Genomic DNA, 21,140 nt, shown 5'->3' with positions numbered 1-21,140 from the left:
AAAACAAAAAAAAAAACACCAGGGAGCCAATAACGCATCATGGATGCGGCTTTTGGTCTTGGGAGTGTTTATGTGCACTTTGCCTGGGGTTTCTGGTGCGTGCTTGTGTTCGGCACCCAGCTTGTTAGATACGGCAGAGTATGGTGTGGCCACTTTCTCTTGGTGTTTGCCTGCCCTGTTTATATGCCCTTTACTCCGGTTCGGCCCACAGCGCATCGCGGCTGAGTACCATTAGGTTTGGAGTTTGCCCGTGCTTTGTGCGGGTTTCTCCTTGTTTCTCTCGGGGCTATGCCTTCTGGGAGGTTTTGTTCTCTTGATCTCTGCTTGTCATTGCAGATGGTTGGTGACACTTTCGCTAAATCTTTCATGGTTGTTTCCTTAGCATGTTCTGCGTTGCAGCCGGATGGCGCTTCTCCTATTCCTGTGAAAGGGCTGTCTTCCTTTCTTTTTTGGGTGGCGGATCCTCCAGGTTTCGGACTCTGTTCAGATATGGTCTGGGACCGCCATCTGCTACTTCATCATATTGGATGGCCCACCTTGCAGCCAGCAAATGCTGTGCAGCTACTTGTGGCCCGGGGCCGCCTTTTGGTGGACAAGGGGGTGTCAATTCTTTCACTGAGACTATTCCTTAGTGGCTCGGTTCGAATAGGGTCCCCTTTCGCCGTTTTGCTCCCGGGCCAGGTCTCTATGCTGTCTCTCTCTTTTTGCCGCAGGTTGGTTTTTGAGAGGGCCTTAGATATCTGGAGGTTGGTTTCTTACCTGCATGGGGCGGTAACTGCAGTATTTTGATCACATCTCGTGTATCTTCATTTACTTGGCTGTATGTTTTTTCCGCTATCATTGCATGGAGATGGTACTCTTTTCGGAGTGCCGATCTACTCCTTTGGGGATCGCGCACCTGGAATTTTCATAGAAGGGTCCCTTTCTTCTTCCAGATCTTACGGTTCTAGTCCAGCCATTCCCCAACCTTCTGCTCTTCATTCTGAGAGGGGTCTTGGTTTCCTCTAACTGCTCTGGAGGTTTTCTCGTGAGAGGGGGTATTCTATGATTTCAGGTCGGGGGCCTTGACGATTTTTTCAGGCTGCTGACGGCTTTTGCGGATGCTTTGCATTTTCCTCCGGTTTCCCTTTCCTTCTTGGAGTCCCTTGTCTTGAGCTTCCTTATGTGTTTTTTGGTTCTTCCAGAACTAAAAGAAGTTATTCCATTTACATTATAGTGCCTGGGACGGGAGATTTAATCTGTCTGGGGCTGGATCTCATTCTGTTGCAGTAGTTTCTCTGCATTGTTTTTGCTGAGGAAACATTGTGAGCAGGTTTTCTTTTTCACTATGGTCGCGGACTCCGCTCTTGCTTCGCTTGCATCTTTTGAACAGCACTATCGGTTTTGATGGATGCTCTTCGCCTATCCATGGCTTTCCAAGAGGTTATCGATTATGAGGGTTCCTTTATTAGCTACCTGCTTGCGTTGGACTTCTTCCAGCCAGGTCCGTCTGACGGACTCCCAAGGATGATTCCTTTCTCATTCCCTACTTATTGATATTTCAGGGAGATTTTGTGGTTCATGTGGGAGAGCGTAGTGTTTCTTGCCGGAGCCTGGGGCGATGGGTTGCTTTCTCAGGTTTGCCACCTTCTTAGGGCCCCACGACCATGCACTTGGGTTCGGGGCAGGTTCTGGGTTCCTGGGTGCTGGCTCCACTGGTAACTTGGGCTCGCTTTCGCGTGAGCACACTGCGGTAGTGTTTTGGTTCCGGGATTTCCCGGTATCTCAGGACTCCACTTATTTGGTATGCTCCTCCTGCTTCGCTCTGTATGATTTGGTGGCTCAGAGCGTTTTCTCTTTTCAAGGCATGCCTCAGTCTTTGCTGGACTTGCTCATGACAACCGACCATCAAACCTGAATTGTGAACAAATGCACATGGAAAGAAGCTAAAATACATACGGTTGCTTACAACTTTCTGATAAGAACTATAGATGTCTGGTGAATATTGTTGATGCAGCCTTGGCAACAGCCTTGTTTAGATATTTCTGGAGTTCTGTAAGCAAAAGCAAGTTGTTGAGTGGTGTTTTTATAGGAAGATGTGCTTCATGCCAGTAGCAGATGTAGCAGATGTAGATGAGGCTAACAAAGAGAACCAGTTCTTTGATGCCATGGCTTTCTTTCTCAGTAAACAAGAACTGCTGCTGGAACAGAAATATCTTAATACTGTAGATAGCCTTCGCAATCCACTGCGCATGATGGAAGGTCCTGGGTGCTTGAAATGGTGATTTTGCTTTATCTGTATTCGAGCAGTTGCCAAGAAAAATTAAACATAGCTCAAGAAGCTTCTTGTAGTCTTCCCTTGCATGCGATGCATTTAAGGTTGTTCTGCAGAAAGTTGCAATTTCTTTCCAAAGGACTGTGTCTGCATCAAACATATAATTCGCAACAACCTCATACGAACTCTGGTCTATGTATGGCCAATTTTACTGAAATCTTTTGAATACCGTAACATCTGTAACTCCACTATCTCCTGTATGGTCTGTAGAGCAAATAGCGGTTCCTGCATGGTCTGTAAATCAATTTATGGTGAAAACTGGTGAACGAGTATCTAACATCAATATTTCTCATTTCTTCCATAATGCAAGAAAGACGCAATATCTTAAGCTGATTTTCCCCTCTCCTCATCATGTTCAACGAAAAAAACTATTCGAGACTACCTTCGAATTCCTGGGCCCCAAAGTCTGGAATAGCCTACCCCTATACTTATATAAGGTTCCCTTCTATTACAGCCTCAGGAGATAAGACTTATCTTTTCTCCTTATAATGACTGATCACTATTCAATATGCTCTCTAGAATCTAATTGTTAATGTAATAACTGATCCCAAATCTTATTGTAAGCCGCAATGATTCTTTGTTGAAAATTGCAGGATATAAGAAACTATATGGTATATGATGTCGACAGGTGAGCTATGCTAACTCTTGTCTTATTGATGATTCAGTGAAGGTGCATGCACCGTTCTTCAAGCCTGTATTACATGCAGTGGTATTAAACACCAGTCCCTGGACTTGTCTCTGAAGATTCCCACTCATCCAGTACTGTGAGACAGACTTCAACTTGCTATTTGCCAGTTCCATAGCCAATTTTTGGCACTCCGAGTAACCACTCTTCTCCATTGCCAGTGACAAATACTGCAAATTCTGTCAACCATTTCTTTACTTTCAGTAATGTCCAGGAGGAGTTTTCCAGCCCAATGCACAGTTTAGAGGGTGAAAAACTTTTGTGTACGAAAGATGAGCAAGACTTGGATGTGATTGTATGTGATGATCTTAAGGTAGCCAAACAATTTGAAAAGGCAACAGCAAAAGCTAGAAGGATGCTAGAATGCATAGGGAGAGGTATAGCCAGTAGGAAAAAGGAGGTATTGATGTCCCTTTATAAGACTCTGGTGAGGCTTCATTTAGAATATTGTATATAATTCTGGAGACCGCACCTTCAGAAAGATATAAACAGAGTGGAGTCTGTCCAGAGGAAGGCTACAAAAATGGTCTGTGGTCTTTGTCATAAGGCTTTATGGGGATAATCTTAAAATCTCAATATGTATACTTTGAAGGACAGGCGAGAGAGGGGAGATATGATAGAGATGTTTAAATACTTACATGGCATAATTACGCATGAGGTGAATCTCTTTCATTTGAAAGAAGGCTCTGAAATGAGCCCATAGGATGAAGTTAAGAGGTGATATTTTTTTTACAAAAGTGTGGTAGATGCAGACTTTTGTCTGAATTCAAGAAAGCATGGGGCAGGCATGTGGGATCTCATAGAGAGAGGAGGAGACAGTAGTTGTCCTATCTGGATGGGCCATTTGGCCTTTATCTGCCATCACGTTTCTATGTTTAATGGAGTTTCTGTTTCGTCGAGGAATCCATCCTTGAGGGTCTGCCTCCTCACAGTTCATGCACCGTGAACATTGGAATGAGTTTTTTGACAACGCCATTTCATTTACATTGTAACCAAGTGCTTTGGCAACAGTACCAATGACAAAGGTGGCACCCCTGTCTTGCAAATGAATATGATTTTATGCTCTGGCAACTTCAGGATGTGCAAGAATGTTCACCTTTGGCCATTTTGACCTAGAACTGGAACAAGGGGTTCTACTGACTTCAAAGTCAGCATCTGAATTTGAACAATTGTCATAAGAACATAAGAATTGCCGCTTCTGGGTCAGACCAGTGGTCCATTGTGCCCAGCAGTCTGCTCACACGGCGGCCCTTAGGTCAAAGACCAGTACCCTAACAGAAATTAGCCTTACCTGCATACGTTCCAGTTCAGCAGGAACTTGTCTAACTTTGTCTTGAATCCCTGGAGGGTGTTTTCCCCTATAACAGCCTCTGGAAGATCTTTCCAGTTTTCTACTACACTCTGGGTGAAGAAGAACTTCCTTACGTTTGTACAGAATCTATCCCCTTTTAGCTTCAGAGAGTGCCCTCTTATTCTCTCTACCTTGGAGAGGGTGAACAATCTGTCTCTATCTACTAAGTCTATTCCCTTCATTATCTTGACTGTTTTGATCATGTTCCCTCTGTGTCCTCTTTTCAAGGTAGAAGAGGCCTAGGTTCTTTATTCTCTCATTGTACGGCAACTCCTCCAGCCCCTTAAACATTTTAGTCGCTCTTCTCTGGACCCTTTCGAGTAGTACTATGTCCTTCATGTACGGTGACCAGTGCTGAACGCAGTATTCCAGGTGAAGGGCGTACCATGCCCCAGTACAGCAGCATGATAACCTTCTCTGATCTGTTCGTGATCCCCTTCTTAATCATTTCTAGCATTCTGTTCGCCCTTTTTGCTGCCGCCGCGCATTGCATGGACGGTTTCATCGACTTATCGACCAGCACTCCCAAGTCTTTTTCCTGGGGGGTCTCTCCAAGTACTGCACTGGACATCCTGTATTCATGTATAAGATTTTTGTTACCAACATGCACTTAACCACTTTACACTTGAACCTCATTTGCCATGTCACGGCCCATTTCTCAAGGGTGTTTATGTCACGTTGCAGGTCTTCGCAATCATCCTGTGTCTTCACAACTCTGAATAACTTCATGTCGTCTGCAAATTTAATCACTTCACTCGTACCAATTTCCAGATCGTTTATAAATATGTTGTCAGTCAACTTCAGTAATATTATTGGAATCAGATAGTCCACTAGTGAGAGGGAGAGAAGTAGCCTGTGTAGAACTACTGACAATTAAATTCAAAGTAACTCTTCACTAATTAATGGGCCTGATGCCAGAATGTTAATTCAAACGAAAGAAAAAGCTTCAGCTCTTGGTGAGTCTTAAAACCCTACCTCCTCCATATCATTGGCATAAAAAACTTTCATATAAAGCATTAACTGGCAAAAATATAAATATTATTTCAAAAATTCTAACGTTGAATCAATAAATTCAATGTTATACATCAAGGTTCAATTCGGCAAGGCCAACAATCGTTTTGTGGCATACTGCCACTTCCTGAAGACCCTTGAACCTTGCACCAATGTCAACTGTTCAGCAGTATCTTCTCTGTTTGCTAGAATCTTTTTCCTCCACTCCTCCTATTTTGAAAACTGACAATGACACTTTCTGCCTCTACTTTGCCTGCAATCTTAATAAATTACCGTATTACCAAAAGTGGGTGGAAATTAGGGTGCGTCTTATGGAGCGAATACCCAAAGCGCGCTCCCCCCGTAACCCTATTGTAATGTGGCCTCCCTCCCTCGCTGGACGTGGCGCACAAGGCAAGCCCTGGCCCTCTTCCTCCTCCCTGATGCCTCCCGTGCATACCTTTTTTTTAAAAAAACTTCTGGATGCGGCGCCTCGCTGAGAGCGGCGCACCAGGCTGGCTGCCTGATTCCCACCGCTGACTCCTCTTTCGTTCTCTAAAGTAGCGGCCTGGTCCCGTGACGCTTCCCGCGAGAGCTCAAGGAGTGTAGGGTTGGGTGCAGAGCCTGGCAAGGAGAATTTGGTTCAGAATGTTGTTTTTTTTCTTGTTTTCCTCCTCTAAATCTGAGGTGCGTCTTATGGTGAGGTGCATCTTATGGAGCAAAAAATACAGTATTCTTCTCATGCTCTTTTATTCTTCTTTGCAAGTACAGTGTCAATGTGGGATGTGAGATGACCTTTCTTCCTTGTTGTGGTGATATCATTTAAAGATGCTTTGTTCTGAAACATCTGCTTTTTAGCAACTGTTGACTTCCCCCAGTTTTTAGTTTAAAAGCTGCACTTCATCTGTTTAAAACATTGATGCTGGTTAAGGTGGAGTGCATCTTTCTGGAATAGGCTTCACCTTCTCCAGAATGTTGTCCAGTTGCTAACAAATCTAAAATCTTCCTCCTTGCATCATATGCCTCATCCACTCTGGAGCTGTACCTATCTCTTTGGCTCTGCACTTGGAAAAGGGAGCACTTCTAAAATTGCTACCCTGGAGATTCTAGATTTATTTATTTATTTTGATTTCTAGTCCGTCCTCCCCGAAGATCAGAACGGGATACATTAGAAAATTCACAATGCAGACATTTTACAGAAATGAGCATCATGACTAGTCAAAGTGGGTACATAGGGGGAAAAGTGTTGAAAATCCACAGAAACCTTGGCCAGGACTACTGTGGAACGTGATTTAGGAGTGATCATTAGTGACGATATGAAGGCTGCCAATCAAGTGGAAAAGGCTTCCTCCAAGGCAAGACAAATGATGGGCTGTATCCGTAGGGGTTTTGTTAGCAGAAGACCTGAAGTCATAATGTTGCTGTACAGATCCATGGTAAGTCCCCATCTGGAGTATTGTGTTCAATTCTGGAGACCACACTACCGGAAGGATGTGCTGCGAATTGAGTCGGTTCAGCGAATGGCCACCAGGATGGTCTTGGGGCTCAATGATCTCACGTATGAAGAAAGGCTAAATAAATTGCAGCTGTACTCACTGGAGGAACGAAGAGATTAGGGAGACATGATTGAGACGTTTAAGTATATCATGGGCCGTATATAGGTGGAAGATGATATCTTCTGTCTTATAGGGCCCTCAACCACCAGAGGTCACTCGCTGAAAGTCAGGGAAGAAAATTTCATGGTGATTCTAGGAAGTACTTCTTCACCGAAAGGGTGGTCGATCATTGGAACGAACTACCTCAGCAGGTGATTGAGGCTAACAGCGTGTCAGATTTTAAGAGAAAATGGGATATTCACGTGGGATCTCTAAGAGAGTAAAGTCAAGGGGGTGGGTCATTGGTATGGGCAGACTTGATGGGCTATGGCCCTTTTCTGCCGTCATTTTCTATGTTTCTAAGGGGCTCAGAGGAGGGAAGAGAAAGGGAGAGGTAGTCTGTCGGAGTCTGTTTAGCTAAAAAGGAGGGTTTTCACTGTTCTTCGGAATGTCATTAATAATAATAATAATTTTATTCTTATATACCGCCAAAACCATGGTAGTTCAAGGCGGTTTACAACAAGAAGAGCTGGACAATCAGCAAAGATAATTACAATGACGTCGTCGAGTACAATTGGAGAAGGATGGATACAAGTTGAGTGGGAGTAAGTCAGAGTGATAGACACAGAGTAGAAGCGTCGAGTACATGTCGGAAGCGTACTTGGTAAGGTGAGTTCTTAGACCTTATCTGATCAGGCAACTGGTTCCAGAGCTGAGGGATGAAATGACTGTAAGAGCATTTCTGGGCCGTTTCCATCTGGAGAGATTTTCCTTGTGGGATACACAGTCGTCTTTCCACAGCTGAGCGGAGAGGATGATTGGGGGTATACTGTTGTAGTTTGGAAGCTATGTATGTGGGGGTTATGTTGTGGAATCTTTTGTGAGCAATTAGAGCTTTGAAAATGCAACATTTCTTAATAGGTTCTGCTTGGAGAGGTGGGGTCACAGTAGTTGAGGTTGTATAGGAGTTGGATTGCTGCATTTTGGACTCGTTGGAGCCATTTGAGTTCCTTTGTGGTGATGCCTTTGAATAGAGAGTTGAGAGTACATAAGTGTAGATGAGTTGGGTTAAGTTGCATTTGGAGAGGTAAGGTTTAATCCTTTGGAGTTGTCGTTGGTAATAGAAGGAGGTGGAGACTATCTGTGAGATGTGGGCTGAGAGGGATAAGTGGCCATCCAGTTTCGCCTCAAGGCTGCGCATCTGGTCTTTTGCTTTAGGGAGGTTGATTTCCAGGTTAGAGTTGGGCAGGTGAAGTTAATGTTTCTTTTCCTGATCCAGAGGAGTTCGGTTTTTGAGGTATTCAGCTGGAGTTTGTTGGCGGTCATCCAGTTCTTAAGTCGGAGAGGCAGTGTTGGAGATTGGAGAGCTGGGAAGATTGGTTTTCATCTTGAGGGAGCAGCAGCTGGAAGTCGTCAGTGTAAGAGTGGATTTTGATATCATGTTTATGAGCGATATCTATGATTGGCCTAATGTAGAGATTGAATAGGAGTGGGGACAATAGGGCACATTGGGGGACTCCGTATTTGATGGGTTTGGGATCAGATTTGCTTGGGCCTAATAGTACAGGTTGTGTTCTTTGGTGGAGGAAGGAAGTGAACCATTTATGGGCGGAGTTCTTGATTCCAAGGTCTGTGAGTCGGTGCAATAGGAATTGTTGGTCGATTGTGTCGAAGGCTGCACTTAAGTCAAGTAGCACTAGTGGGGCGTCGCTCCCTTTATCAAGTATTGACCAGCTTTCATCAATGATATCAAGAAGGACGGATTCCGTGCTATGTCCTACCTGAAAGCCAGATTGGAAGGTGCCAGGGCCAAGGTTCCCTCCTCTTCTATGAATGGTAGTAGACGGTAGAGGACTATTCGTTCCAGGAGCTTGGAGGCAAAAGGGAGGTTGGAGACTGGTTGGTAGTTACCAGGGACATTCGAGTCTAAGGTAGGCTTTTTGAGGGTTGGTTTGATGATGGCTGATTTCCAACTGTACGCAATCTTTCCCGTTAGGGAGGATGGATTCTGCTAGGATGTCTGCTGAGGATAGAAGGAGGCTGGACGGGCAGTGGTCCAGGATAGTGTAGGAAGGTCTGAGTTCTTGCTTTCTACAAAGAGCCTAAATTTGGCTTCCAGAACCTACTGGCAACAGCATTTAAAAAGAAAACATCAGATTTTAAACACAAGGCTCTGATATAAAGAACCCAATCCCCCAGAACTACTGCCAAAAGAAATGTAGATGGATAGAACTGATCACCTTGACTAAAGAGAGATCTGCATCTAGATGGGCTGCAGCTTCAACATTGCTTGTCCCCATCAGAAAATGAGGCAGATAAGCTGGCAGACGGATCCATAGGGTCAATTCAAGAGTAGAGGCTCAGGAAATTGGTGCCGGTCTTCCCTTTTTGATTCTATTTTACCAACATGGAGTAAGAGCGCATTTTTAGACAACCTTCAGTTCAGTCAGAGCATGTCTGCCAATGCATGTTAAGCAGCCAGTATCTTGAATTCTATGGTAGATGTGTTAATAAGATTGAGCGACTAGTTCAAAAATTTACAGGGCAGTGGAGAGAGACAGATACACTTTTTGTTAGAACATTTTGCTTATAGAAAACAATATATTTGTTTTGTACTACATACAAACTGTAGATAGATTTATGGATGACTAATCAGTTACATAAACAAGTTACGTGCTTGTCTTAAGTCAGATGCTAGGGAAAACCATAATACCTCATTCAGGTTCAGCAATCTTTGCCTACTTACACAGAGACCCAGGCTATGTGAAATACTTTATTATAGAAATATAAAAATATATAATTCACAGTCAGCTGTAAATAATAACTAATTATTATTCACAAAATATCCGAATACATATATGAAACTCAGTACATAATTATCACACCACACTTGCTAGATAAATGAGTAAAACTAATTCTTATACACTAAATAATTCGCTATAATAATAATTCCTGATTAGCAGCAACTAAAAATATAGCTTATCACCCCAGGTCACGGGGTGTCCCGTACCACAATAGAATTATTCTATCTATCTCCAGCTGATAAGATAGATAAATTTCCTTATCTCACCATCTGATTAGGCCTTCGCACAGAATCAGGGAGAAGGGGAATCGACTTCTACTCAGCACGGAAGATATGAATTCTCCGATCAGGAACAAGTCCATTAGTCGGGTGACCAGAGAGCTGGATCGAGGACATATGCTAGATGTAATTTACTTGGATTTCAGCAAAGCCTTTGATACAGTTCCTCATAGGAGGCTGTTGAACAAACTTGAAGGGCTGAAGTTAGGACCCAAAGTGGTGAACTGGGTCAGAAACTGGCTGTCGGACAGACGCCAGAGGGTGGTGGTTAATGGAAGTCACTCAAAGGAAGGAAAGGTGACTAGTGGAGTCCCTCAGGGTTCGGTGCTGGGGCCAATCCTGTTCAATATGTATGTAAGTGACATTGCTGAAGGGTTAGAAGGAAAAGTGTGCCTTTTTGCAGATGATACCAAGATTTGTAACAGAGTAGACACCGAAGAGGGAGTGGAAAATATGAAAAAGGATCTGCAAAAGTTAGAGGAATGGTCTAATGCCTGGCAACTAAAATTCAATGCAAAGAAATGCAGAGTAATGCATTTGGGGATTAATAATAGGAAGGAACCGTATATGCTGGGAGGAGAGAAGCTGATATGCACGGACGGAGAGAGGGACCTTGGGGTGATAGTGTCCGAAGATCTAAAGGCGAAAAAACAGTGTGACAAGGCAGTGGCTGCTGCCAGAAGGATTCTGGGCTGTATAAAGAGAGGCGTAGTCAGTAGAAGGAAGAAGGTGTTGATGCCCCTGTACAGGTCATTGGTGAGGCCCCACTTGGAGTATTGTGTTCAGTTTTGGAGACCGTATCTGGCGAAAGACGTAAGAAGACTTGAGGCGGTCCAGAGGAGGGCGACGAAAATGATAGGAGGCTTGCGCCAGAAGACGTATGAGGAGAGACTGGAAGCCCTGAATATGTATACCCTAGAGGAAAGGAGAGACAGGGGAGATATGATTCAGACGTTCAAATACTTAAAGGGTATTAACGTAGAACAAAATCTTTTCCAGAGAAAGGAAAATGGTAAAACCAGGGGACATAATTTGAGGTTGAGGGGTGGTAGATTCAGGGGCAATGTTAGGAAATTCTACTTTACGGAGAGGGTGGTGGATGCCTGGAATGCGCTCCCGAGAGAGGTGGTGGAGAGTAAAACTGTGACTGAGTTCAAAGAAACGTGGGATGAACACAGAAGATTTAGAATCAGAAAATAATATTAAAGATTGAACTAGGCCAGTTACTGGGCAGACTTGTACGGTCTGTGTCTGTGCATGGCCGTTTGGAGGAGGATGGGCAGGGGAGGGCTTCAATGGCTGGGAGGGTGTAGATGGGCTGGAGTAAGTCTTAACAGAGATTTCGGCAGTTGGAACCCAAGCACAGTACCGGGTAAAGCTTTGGATTCTCGCCCAGAAATAGCTAAGAAGAAAAAAAAAAAAATTTAAATTGAATCAGGTTGGGCAGACTGGATGGACCATTCGGGTCTTTATCTGCCGTCATCTACTATGTTACTATGTTACTATGGAACAGCTGTAAATTAGGTTGGCAGCAAAGGTTTCCTTTATGTGAGGGAATCTAGATCTGTATAAAAGTCCGGTTTCTCTCTCAGGCAGAGAGTCACAAGAGGTAACTTTTCAGGTCTTAATTATTTTAGAAGATGTGCAGAGAAACCAATGATAAGATGCAAGCTTCCTTACATCCTAACATAGACTAATCAATAATTAGGCATCTTTACTTGGTTCTCGTCAGATGACCTCTCCTGACTAATCCAGAAACAGAACTTAGATGAATAGTCTTTCTGTATAGAGTCTCGCACAGGCTGTGTAATAGAGGCGCCTTCATTAGATAAGAACAGCACAGGAGCAATGCCTCCCCCAAGATTCACACAGGCTGAGCATGTAGGCATAGCTGGATGTCCTTGACTAGAATACAGTTCTGGTACATACCCAGAATGCATCAGGCATCATAAACAGCAAAGATGTTTTCTTCTTTCTCTTCTTGCATGGTTCAGGCTGGAAAGATTTCTGGCAGACAATGGTTCAGGCTTTATAATGTCAGAGGCCTAATCTTCAGGTGTGAATAAGGAAACACCCCTACAAAACCATGTTGCTGCTTTAACTTGGCTACTTTAAAAAGTGCTGGTCTGGTTTCTTGCTCTTAATTTAGCTATGAACTTAAAATTTTATGGATGTTTTTGAGAGATTCCTTGTACACGAATACAGGATATCTGGTGCAGTACTAGGAGAGACCCCCCAGGAAAGAGACTTGGGAGTACTGGTCGACGAGTCAATGAAGCCGTCCGTGCAATGTGCGGCGGCTGCGAAAAGGGAGAACAGAATGCTTGGAATGATTAAGAAGGGGATCATGAACAGATCGGAGAAGGTTATCATGCCACTGTACCGGGCCATGGTGTGACCTTATCTGGAAAACTGCATCCAGCACTGGTCGCTGTACTTGAAGAAGGACACGGTACTACTCGAAAGGGTCCAGAGAAGAGCGACTAAAATGGTTTAGGGGCTGGAGGAGTTGTACAGTGAGAGATTAGAGAAACTAGGCCTCTTCTCCCTTGAAAAGAAGAGACTGAGAGGGGACATGATTGAAACGTTCAAGATAATGAAGGGAATAGACTTAGTAGGACTCAGCAGTGGCAATTCTTATGTTCTTATGTATATGCAATTGTACTCTGTTTTTACAGACTCTGTGCCCTCATGTAATTTTTGCTATGTTGATGACTTTCTTCTTTGAGTTCTAAATTCACAGGTATGTAGAACCTTTTTTAATATAGTCTTCCTTATAATATGTACCTGCACATTGTTTTTCAGGAGTTTGCTGCAGTGCTCTGTGTGGCAAGAGTGGATGCTCTCACTTTGTTATTTCAACCCCAAGAACTCGGATGAGCAGAAGATAACAGAAATGGTGTATGCCATTTTTCGGATTTTGCTGTACCATGCTGTCAAGTATGAATGGGGTGGCTGGCGTGTGTGGGTGGACACCCTATCGATCACACATTCAAAGGTGAATATTTTCCTCAGAACATTATGGAAAGGGATTGAAACTTGTATACTGCCCTTTTGTAGTTACACAACCACACTCATGGTGTATCTTCAGGAATACCTTTATTCTCTGTTCAAAATACCCCATGTAGATCCATGTTTTGACATACACATGCCTTCTTCAGGGGATATCCTGAAAACATGACTGGAGATTTGCAGAGCTGCAACACATATTTTATCCAGTTTTTTTACTTTTATTTCACACTGATACACACTAATACACAACACCACCAAGTTACTCCTGGGAAAATTCTCTGTCACTGAGCTTTATAGAATATGTACAGAATTTTACACAGGGGCCAAGAGGCAGTTGTAACTTGCATTCTTGACATTTCAGTCATATACTACTGTATGTATGTATATGTGTATCTATAGCTAAATTTTTTTTGGAAGGCTGCCTAGAGAGAATGGGGTTGGATTCTTACTCCTAAAGAGATTTTCAGGGCCTGACTGGACAAGCCTAGTGTCATGTTAGTCTTTCCATGCAATGAGTACTAGGTTTGTCCAGTCAGGCCCTGAAAATCTCTTTAGGAGTAAGAGTCCAACCCAATTCTCTCTAGGCCCAGGCCCATTTTTCTTTATTTCTAGGCAATCGTCCCAAAAAAAAAAAAAAGTTAGATAGATAGAAATACATACATAATAGTATATGACTGAAATGTCAACAGTAGAAGTTGCTACTGCCTCTTGGCCCCTGTGTAAAATTCTACACGTATTTTATAAAGCTCAGTGGCAGAAAATTTTCCCTGGAGGAATTTGGTGGTCCACATTGTGTATCGGATGTGAAATAAATGTAAAAATCTAGATAAGATAGGTTTAAGATGATTTTGGTCAATTCTTACCTACCTTTTACAAATTTTGTTTTATCTAGTTGTGTTATAAACCTCTATTTATAAGATTCGGTCTTAGATGCTAGTTAAGTGATCACAGTTTTAAGATTGTAACCACAAGGTGGCAATGCTGAGCTAAAAGCATAGGTTAAATTGTAGTATATGTATGTAAAGACTGCATTTCCTTTTTTTATTTTTAACAAAGGGGCATAGTCCTATTGATCCTTCTCTTATTTTGAGAAAGCAAAATAATCGTGTGTGTGAGATTTGGACAAACATCAGTTTCCATCCATAGGATTTTAGACCCCTTATGTCCAAAGTGACGGATTCTCAATGAAATATTTGAAGAGCTACCTTGAATGATGGTGAACCAGTGTGAATATTTGAATATAAAAGAAAAACATATCAGACTGTACATTCTATATTGCTTCTAGTTTAAAAGAAAATGATGATGAGTGATTATCTTTTATTATTGAACTTGCTTTTGAAAGCTATGCTCCTTTCATTATATGAAGGAAATCATATCTCAAAAGTTAATCCAATAAAAAGAGATTTCTTACAGTTTTTCTTAATTTCAACAAAGCTTAAGTGGATTAACAATAGCAACCAGTTTATTCGGTTACAATGAGGATTAAATTTTGTTTTAAGTTTGTTTGTTTTGTATCTAATGTAGCATTCTAGTAGAAAACCAAAAAAACTCTGTGGAGTGACGATGTTCCCAAATGGAATTTATTTGAAAGTATCAAAGTTCCAAAGGTACACTAAAATCATCCACATAAAATAATTCCATCCACATAAAAGTAAATCATCCACATAAGAGCCTTAAAGGACCTAGCCACTAGGGATACAGGACCCAACACGGTCCGCGTTTCGACAAAAATACAAGCAGTGTCTCACTTCCGGTTCACCAAACAATTGTTTCCCACGTACTCACCTTTATAGGACCCCCAGGGACCCCTGAAGACTTTTTGTCGAAACGCGGACCGTGTTGGGTCCTGTATCCCTAGTGGACTAGGTCCTTTAAGGCTCTTATGTGGATGATTTACTTTTATGTGGATGGAATTATTTTATGTGGATGATTTTAGTGTACCTTTGGAACTTTGATACTTTCAAATAAAGTCCATTTGGGAACATCGTCACTCCACAGAGTTTTTTTGGTTTTCTCTGGATTTTCTTCTTTGTGGATATTTTGGGGTCAATTCCTTTTGTTTTTTGCATTCTAGTAGAAGGCATGAGCTGGACTTGCTGTAGGTTTTGATACCTGTTTGAAGGTGCAAGAAGAAAGTCATTGTAGCACATGAGCTTCTGAAACCACACAGAGAAAATGGGTTATTTGCTGTGTATTTTAGTTTTTGCTTTAAGAGTCAAAAAACATTTCATAGTCAAATGCAGGCAATTTAATATCCTTTTGTGATCATAATATAGGCTATATTTGCTCAATAGCTTTAATTTTTCATTATAGTTGAGTGCTTTTTAAGTTTTTAACAAGGTGGCTCAGGAGTGTTTCTTTCTCTCTGAAATATGCTGAGCACAGAGATGTGGATGAAAATTGTCTTTTTTGTCAAAGGCTGGAAACATGATTCTTTTCTTAGATTAGCTAATGGCTTCTGGTCTGAATGTTGTCAATATTCGCTATATTTTTCAGATTTGATTTTTATTAAATTTAATGTTGACATTTATATTCCTCTTAATCTTAATGAAAGGTTAAAGATACATGGTGATACTAAAAATCAACAATACTAACATCAAGATGTCAAAATTGGAAAGTAAGCATGGTTTCCATTGAGAAAATAATGAGACTCGTAGAACCAATTACATAATTTAAACAAGCTGCTTTCAGGCACAATTAATATTAAGTAAAATTCAGAAGGTCACAGTACTACTCGAAAGGGTCCAGAGAAGAGTGACTAAAATGGTTAAGGAGCTGGAGGAGTTGTCGTACAGCAAGAGATTAGAGAAACTGGGCCTCTTCTCCCTTGAAAAGGGGAGACTGAGAGGGGACATGATTGAAACATTCAAGATAATGAAGGGACTAGACTTAGTAGATAAAGTCAGGTTGTTCACCCTCTCCAAGGTAGGGAAAACGAGCTGTTGCAGATTGAATGGCTAGGGAACAGAACTAGGCTTTTACCTGCTTCATAGAACGTAGTAAATGTGAGCAGATATCTAGTCTTCCCAGTAAGGTGGTGAGACCTACACTTGCCTTTCTTGGCAGGTTGCACTCCTCTCTCTATTCCTTAGTTAAGGATTTACTTGTTTTTCCTGCAAGTTAAACAAACCCCTATGTGACTTGTAAGTTTGATGGTCATTTAAGTTTTTCATTTGTTTCCGTCTTTCTATATAGTGGCCTTTTGTGTTTATTCCATGCATTTTTTATTCCAATTTTTACCTCCTACTACCTCCATTATGAGGGTATTCTAGATATCCACAACCCTCTTAACAGAGAAGTAACATTAGGAACACTAGAAACATTTAAGTCTACCTCCCAATAACCTCAGTTCGTGTTCTCTAGTTCTACCACGTCCCTGTCTCTGAAAGAGATTTATTTGTATCATATCTGTCCTTTGTCCCCTGTCGTCCAGGGCAGGGGCGTCAAACTCAATCACATAAGGGGCCGAAATCTAAAATACAGGCTAAGTCGCGGGCCAAATTTTTTATTAAGCTACTTACTAGTTCTTTAACTAAGGTGCAGTAGCCGATTTAGCACGTGCTAAATGTTAACGTGTGCTAAGGCGTCCATTATATCCTGTGGGTGTGTTGGCACTCCTCAGCATGCTTTAACATTTAGCACGCGCTAAATCAGCTACTGCACCTTAGTAAAAGGACCCCCTAATCTTAGTAGAAGTACAGATCCTTCCTCACCCTGAGACACAATGTCAGTGATCCACCTGGTTATTTTCACCTCATACTTAATCTCAACTTTATTCAAATAGTCATTCCAGGCATAGGCAGGGGAATGCTTTTTTGTTTGGGGAGCCCAAAAGCTCTGCCCCAGACCCTGCCCCCATAATAGTATTAATTGTAATACCATTTTTTCCATTCATTTTTCATATGTACACACAATATAATCTTATTAACAACACATAATGGTTAACCACAAAATTAAGCTACATGAATGAGCACACTGTATGCTTCTCAACATTCATTCCTACCAGAACACTTGGCCTTGGTCACACATGCAGAACACAGATAACCCCTATGCAAATAACGGGACCAGAAACTGAATGTACTAATATATACAAATGAAACCCTAAGATGCAAGACTCTGCATGCAGTATAACCTCAGATAAATAGAAACAAATGCATTTCTTCCTGAACAGTGCAAAATATAGACAGCAGATGTAAATTCTCAAAACTGACACAATTCAGTCACTAAATTTTGTTGTCTGGTGATTTTGGTTTTCAAACCATCTTTTTCCAGTCTCTGGCTGCACTTCTGTCTGTGCTCTTAACTGTGTTTCCAGGGCCACCTTATCCATTTGCTGTTTTCTCTCACTTTCTGCCATATATCCATCTTTAGCATTAACTTTTAACATTCAACTTTCTTCCATATTTCTACTTTCTTCTCAAAATCTATCTACTTTTCCATGTCTTCCCTTCCCATCTATCCATGTGTACCATTTCCTCCCTCTTTCTTCTCCCTTGTTCCCATCTATCATAAGAAGCATTTCTTCTTATCTCTTCTCTGCTGTGCACTATCTTCTCCCTCTGTCTCCCCTTCCTCTCCATCCCTGTGCACTATCTCATCCCTCTCCCATAATCAGACAACTCTGTCTTCCCCCCTCATATGATCTGGCATCTTTCTCCTCTCCCATGGTCTGGCATCTTTCTCCTTCCCTCCCTTTTCCCAAGGTCTAACATCTGTTTCCTTGTCTCCTCTCCTTTATGCGGTCTTGCATCTCTCCTTCCTGCAGTCTGGCATCTCTCTCTCCCCCTCCTTCCCTTTCATTCTGTGGTCTGGTATCTCTCGCTCTTTCCATCCCATTCCAGTTGTCTGACATATCTGTCTTCTCTCCTTCTATCACTGTTCTACAGAATCTGCCATCTCCCTTCTTTGAGTCATCTCTCCTCCCTCCCAGTGCAACATATCTCCCTCCCTCTTCTCCACTACTATCATGTCCAACAATCCTCCCTCTTCCCCATGTATACCATCTCTTTCCCTCCCACTCCACACACCTATGTCCAAGAATTTTCTTTTTCTCTTTCCTCACCCACTAGCAAAATCTTTCCTTCCCTTCTAACCCCCAGCCCATGCAGTCTCTGTTCTTCCCAACCCCCTCTCAGCCTGTGCAGCATCTGTCCTTGCTTTCCCAACCCCCTCCCCCCGCAGCCCATACAGCATGTCCTTCCCTCACTGATCTACTGTATACAACAGAATCATTAGCTTCAGTGTGATGCCTTGCTTCAAATTACAATCTCAATCTGATGGGCTAAGGATAATTTTTTTTTTTCCATGAAAGTTTATTAATTTCTAATATGAAGTCTATACCACCTACTGACCATCTCTCTACTTAATTCCTGAAGCAAATCAATACCTCTTTGTCTATTTTATCATGTATTTGCTTTTATTTTGTCTTTATTTTAATTTTGTGTATGTAAATTATGTAAACTGTTTAGTTTTAAGCGGTATATAAATTTTTTAAATAAATAAATATAGCTACTGCTCTTTCTTCTGGAAACTTTCCTCTGATGGAAAACAGCTGCTGTCTCCTTTACTCAAGGACCCTTCTTCCAACCTCTTGAACACTTTGAATTACACTTCTCCCTCCGTATTTGCGGGGGATGCGGGCACAGCAAAGCTGTGAATATCGAAAAACCGCGAATAACTTTTTAAAATGTTCTCGTTTTTTTGAAAAAGTTAGCGGTTTTAGTATTGAAACCGTGAATAACGTTTCAACAGTTATTTGCGGTTTTGGGAATTAGGCACAAAATGAGAAAAACATTTTTAGAGATCAGGCTACCTTAAACTCTTTAAAATACTTTTAAAAGTAAAATTGGTATTAAAATAAATGAAAACACAGCTGCTGCTTCTCATAATCCTCAAGCTTTACGAAACTGTTAAATCTAATATTATTAACAGGATCTATAGCATAGGGAGTGCCATTACGGTGCGATTGTTGAAATAGGAAGGCACCTCCGATTATCGGGAGCACAAAAGAACTGATCCATGGGAAAATACTGCAAGCGGCTGGGTTTTACTGCAGTGAGGGGTACTGCCGTCCTCTGCCCCTGTAACAAAGTCCACCACGTCCCTTCTAGCACCAAAGTGCCATTCGGACCAGTAACACATTCCCCTCCTCCGGCTAACCAAACCGAAGCTTCCCTTCCCCTCCTCCTAATAAGAGTCATGTCTGCCCATGACATACCTCTATGTCTCTGGGGCCAGGGTTGCAGCTCTTCCCAGCTCAGCGCCCCCCGTCCCCGATCTAAGACGCCTTCGCAGCAGTGATTCTTTACCCAGAGCTGTAAACGGAAAAAGAACTTTAGTGATGATGTAATTTTGGGGGGGCGGAGTCAGCAGCCGAAAAATCGTGAATAAGTGAAACCGCAGATACAAAAACCGTGAATATGGAGGGAGAAATGTATTGCCTTTTCTTAGCGCCTTTCATATCTAAGATTAAAGAAAAATTGTAGAACAGCAACTAACATTTACACCCCTGCTAGATTGGCTTTCACACACACTTTAGCACAGAAAATTCTCTTATTGCACTCCGACTGTACAACAGTGTTAGGGAGGTCCTCCTTATTTCACTTGACCTCGGCTCAGCAACTGCTTTTCTCTCCTGTGGTGTACCACAGAGGTCTTCGACAATTACTAGGAAGCTAATTCATAGAACAAACTGCTAGGCTTTTTTTTAAAGTGAATTTAATAATGTGTTTACTCAATTTATAATTCAAGACAGACTGTAAGCAACAAAACTGCATGCTTCAAAAATCTAAAAAAACCCTCTTTTTCTCAAAAGTTGATTGTAAGACCTAATTTTTTTTAAAGGGGAGGGGAAAATAATAACATATTTACATAATTTATAATTCAAGAAAACTTCATACTTCATACTTCAAAACTTAAATAATGCTGTTTTTCCTAAAAAATATATATATAATTCATCTTTCTCACCACCTCTACTACCACATCCAACATTTTTTCCTCTCTCATCCCCCCGGACCGAGTGCAGCATCTTTTGTTCCTGTCTAGCCCAGCATCTTTCACCCCTGCCCTCCAGCTCCATACCCAGTATTTGTTCTTCTGTCACCTCTCTCCAACATCATGCCACTTCTTTCCCTCAGTTGCCTCCACCAACATGTCCAACATTTCTCCCTCTTGTATCTCTTTCTATCTGTCCCAGTGTTCCCTCTCCGCCACTACATTTCTCCCTCTCTTCTTTCTTCCTCATGCATCTGTACCTCACTCCTCCCTCACCACCATGTTCAGCAATTCTCTCCCTCCCTATGCCCTACAATTCATCTTTTTCTTCCTTTCCTCCCTCTCTCATACACCCATGATAAACAATTCTCCCTTTCTATTATTCCTTCCCTCACCTCAGCATCTCTTTCCTTCCCTTGTCCCCCAGTTTGTGCCCCCCTCTTTCTCCCTCCTTCCATCTTTTGTCCCAAGTTTACATTCCCTTTCTTCCTTCCTTCTGTTTCCCAATGCACCCCTCTCCCGCCCACCTTTTCTGTGCCTCAAGTTTATACCCCCCTTCCATGGATGTATACCTCTCGCATAGGCTTATTCCTTCTCTTCCTCCTCCTGTAGGCCTACTCCCTCTCCTTGCCGGCTCTGACGATCCATGTAGTCCTAATTCTCTTTCTCCTACTTCCTTCCAGAAGCACTTCCTCGCAAATCCGCGGCAGCGGCTTACCCCTAAAAAAAATTTAGAAAAAATTTTATGGTGACAAAATTACCAGATCCAATAATCAAAGTAGTACTCTATTTAACATCTGGCACTCCTTAACTTCTAACATGATTCATCCATACATCCTTCCTCCCCAGTAGTGGATGGTCTAGCAAAATTTTTTAACGACAAGGTTGCTTCTATAACAAACTCTCTTCCATCATTGGTTTCTTACAACTCTGGTGCTCAGCGACACCACTTCTACCCCAGTAGACAGATCCTGGACTACCTTCGAGTATGTATCTGAAGCTCAGATTTCAAAATTGTGTCACAAATTAAAGATCTTGTAAATGCGTCTTGTATCCATTTCCCTCATACCTATATGAGAAAATTCCCACTCAGACTATCTCATCGCTCACCAGACTTA

General features: G+C 42.1%; 1 protein-coding gene across 7 annotated transcripts in view; it reads left to right on the top strand.

The window, feature by feature from the left end:
* The window catches only part of LRBA (LPS responsive beige-like anchor protein), a 1,301,884-nt gene that overhangs the window by 163,665 nt on the left and 1,117,079 nt on the right, over nucleotides 1-21,140 (top strand). For all 7 annotated transcript variants that reach the window (XM_033940548.1, XM_033940584.1, XM_033940558.1 and 4 more), the window contains exon 22: nucleotides 12,823-13,015. In XM_033940548.1, the coding sequence (XP_033796439.1) occupies nucleotides 12,823-13,015 (193 nt within the window). The remainder of the gene's footprint in view (nucleotides 1-12,822; nucleotides 13,016-21,140) is intronic.

The sequence above is a fragment of the Geotrypetes seraphini genome, chromosome 1 (assembly GCF_902459505.1).
Source record: "Geotrypetes seraphini chromosome 1, aGeoSer1.1, whole genome shotgun sequence".
In the NCBI taxonomy this organism is placed as follows: domain Eukaryota; kingdom Metazoa; phylum Chordata; class Amphibia; order Gymnophiona; family Dermophiidae; genus Geotrypetes; species Geotrypetes seraphini.
Note: the sequence above shows the minus strand (reverse complement) of the source record. Positions and strands in the feature narration are given on the sequence as shown.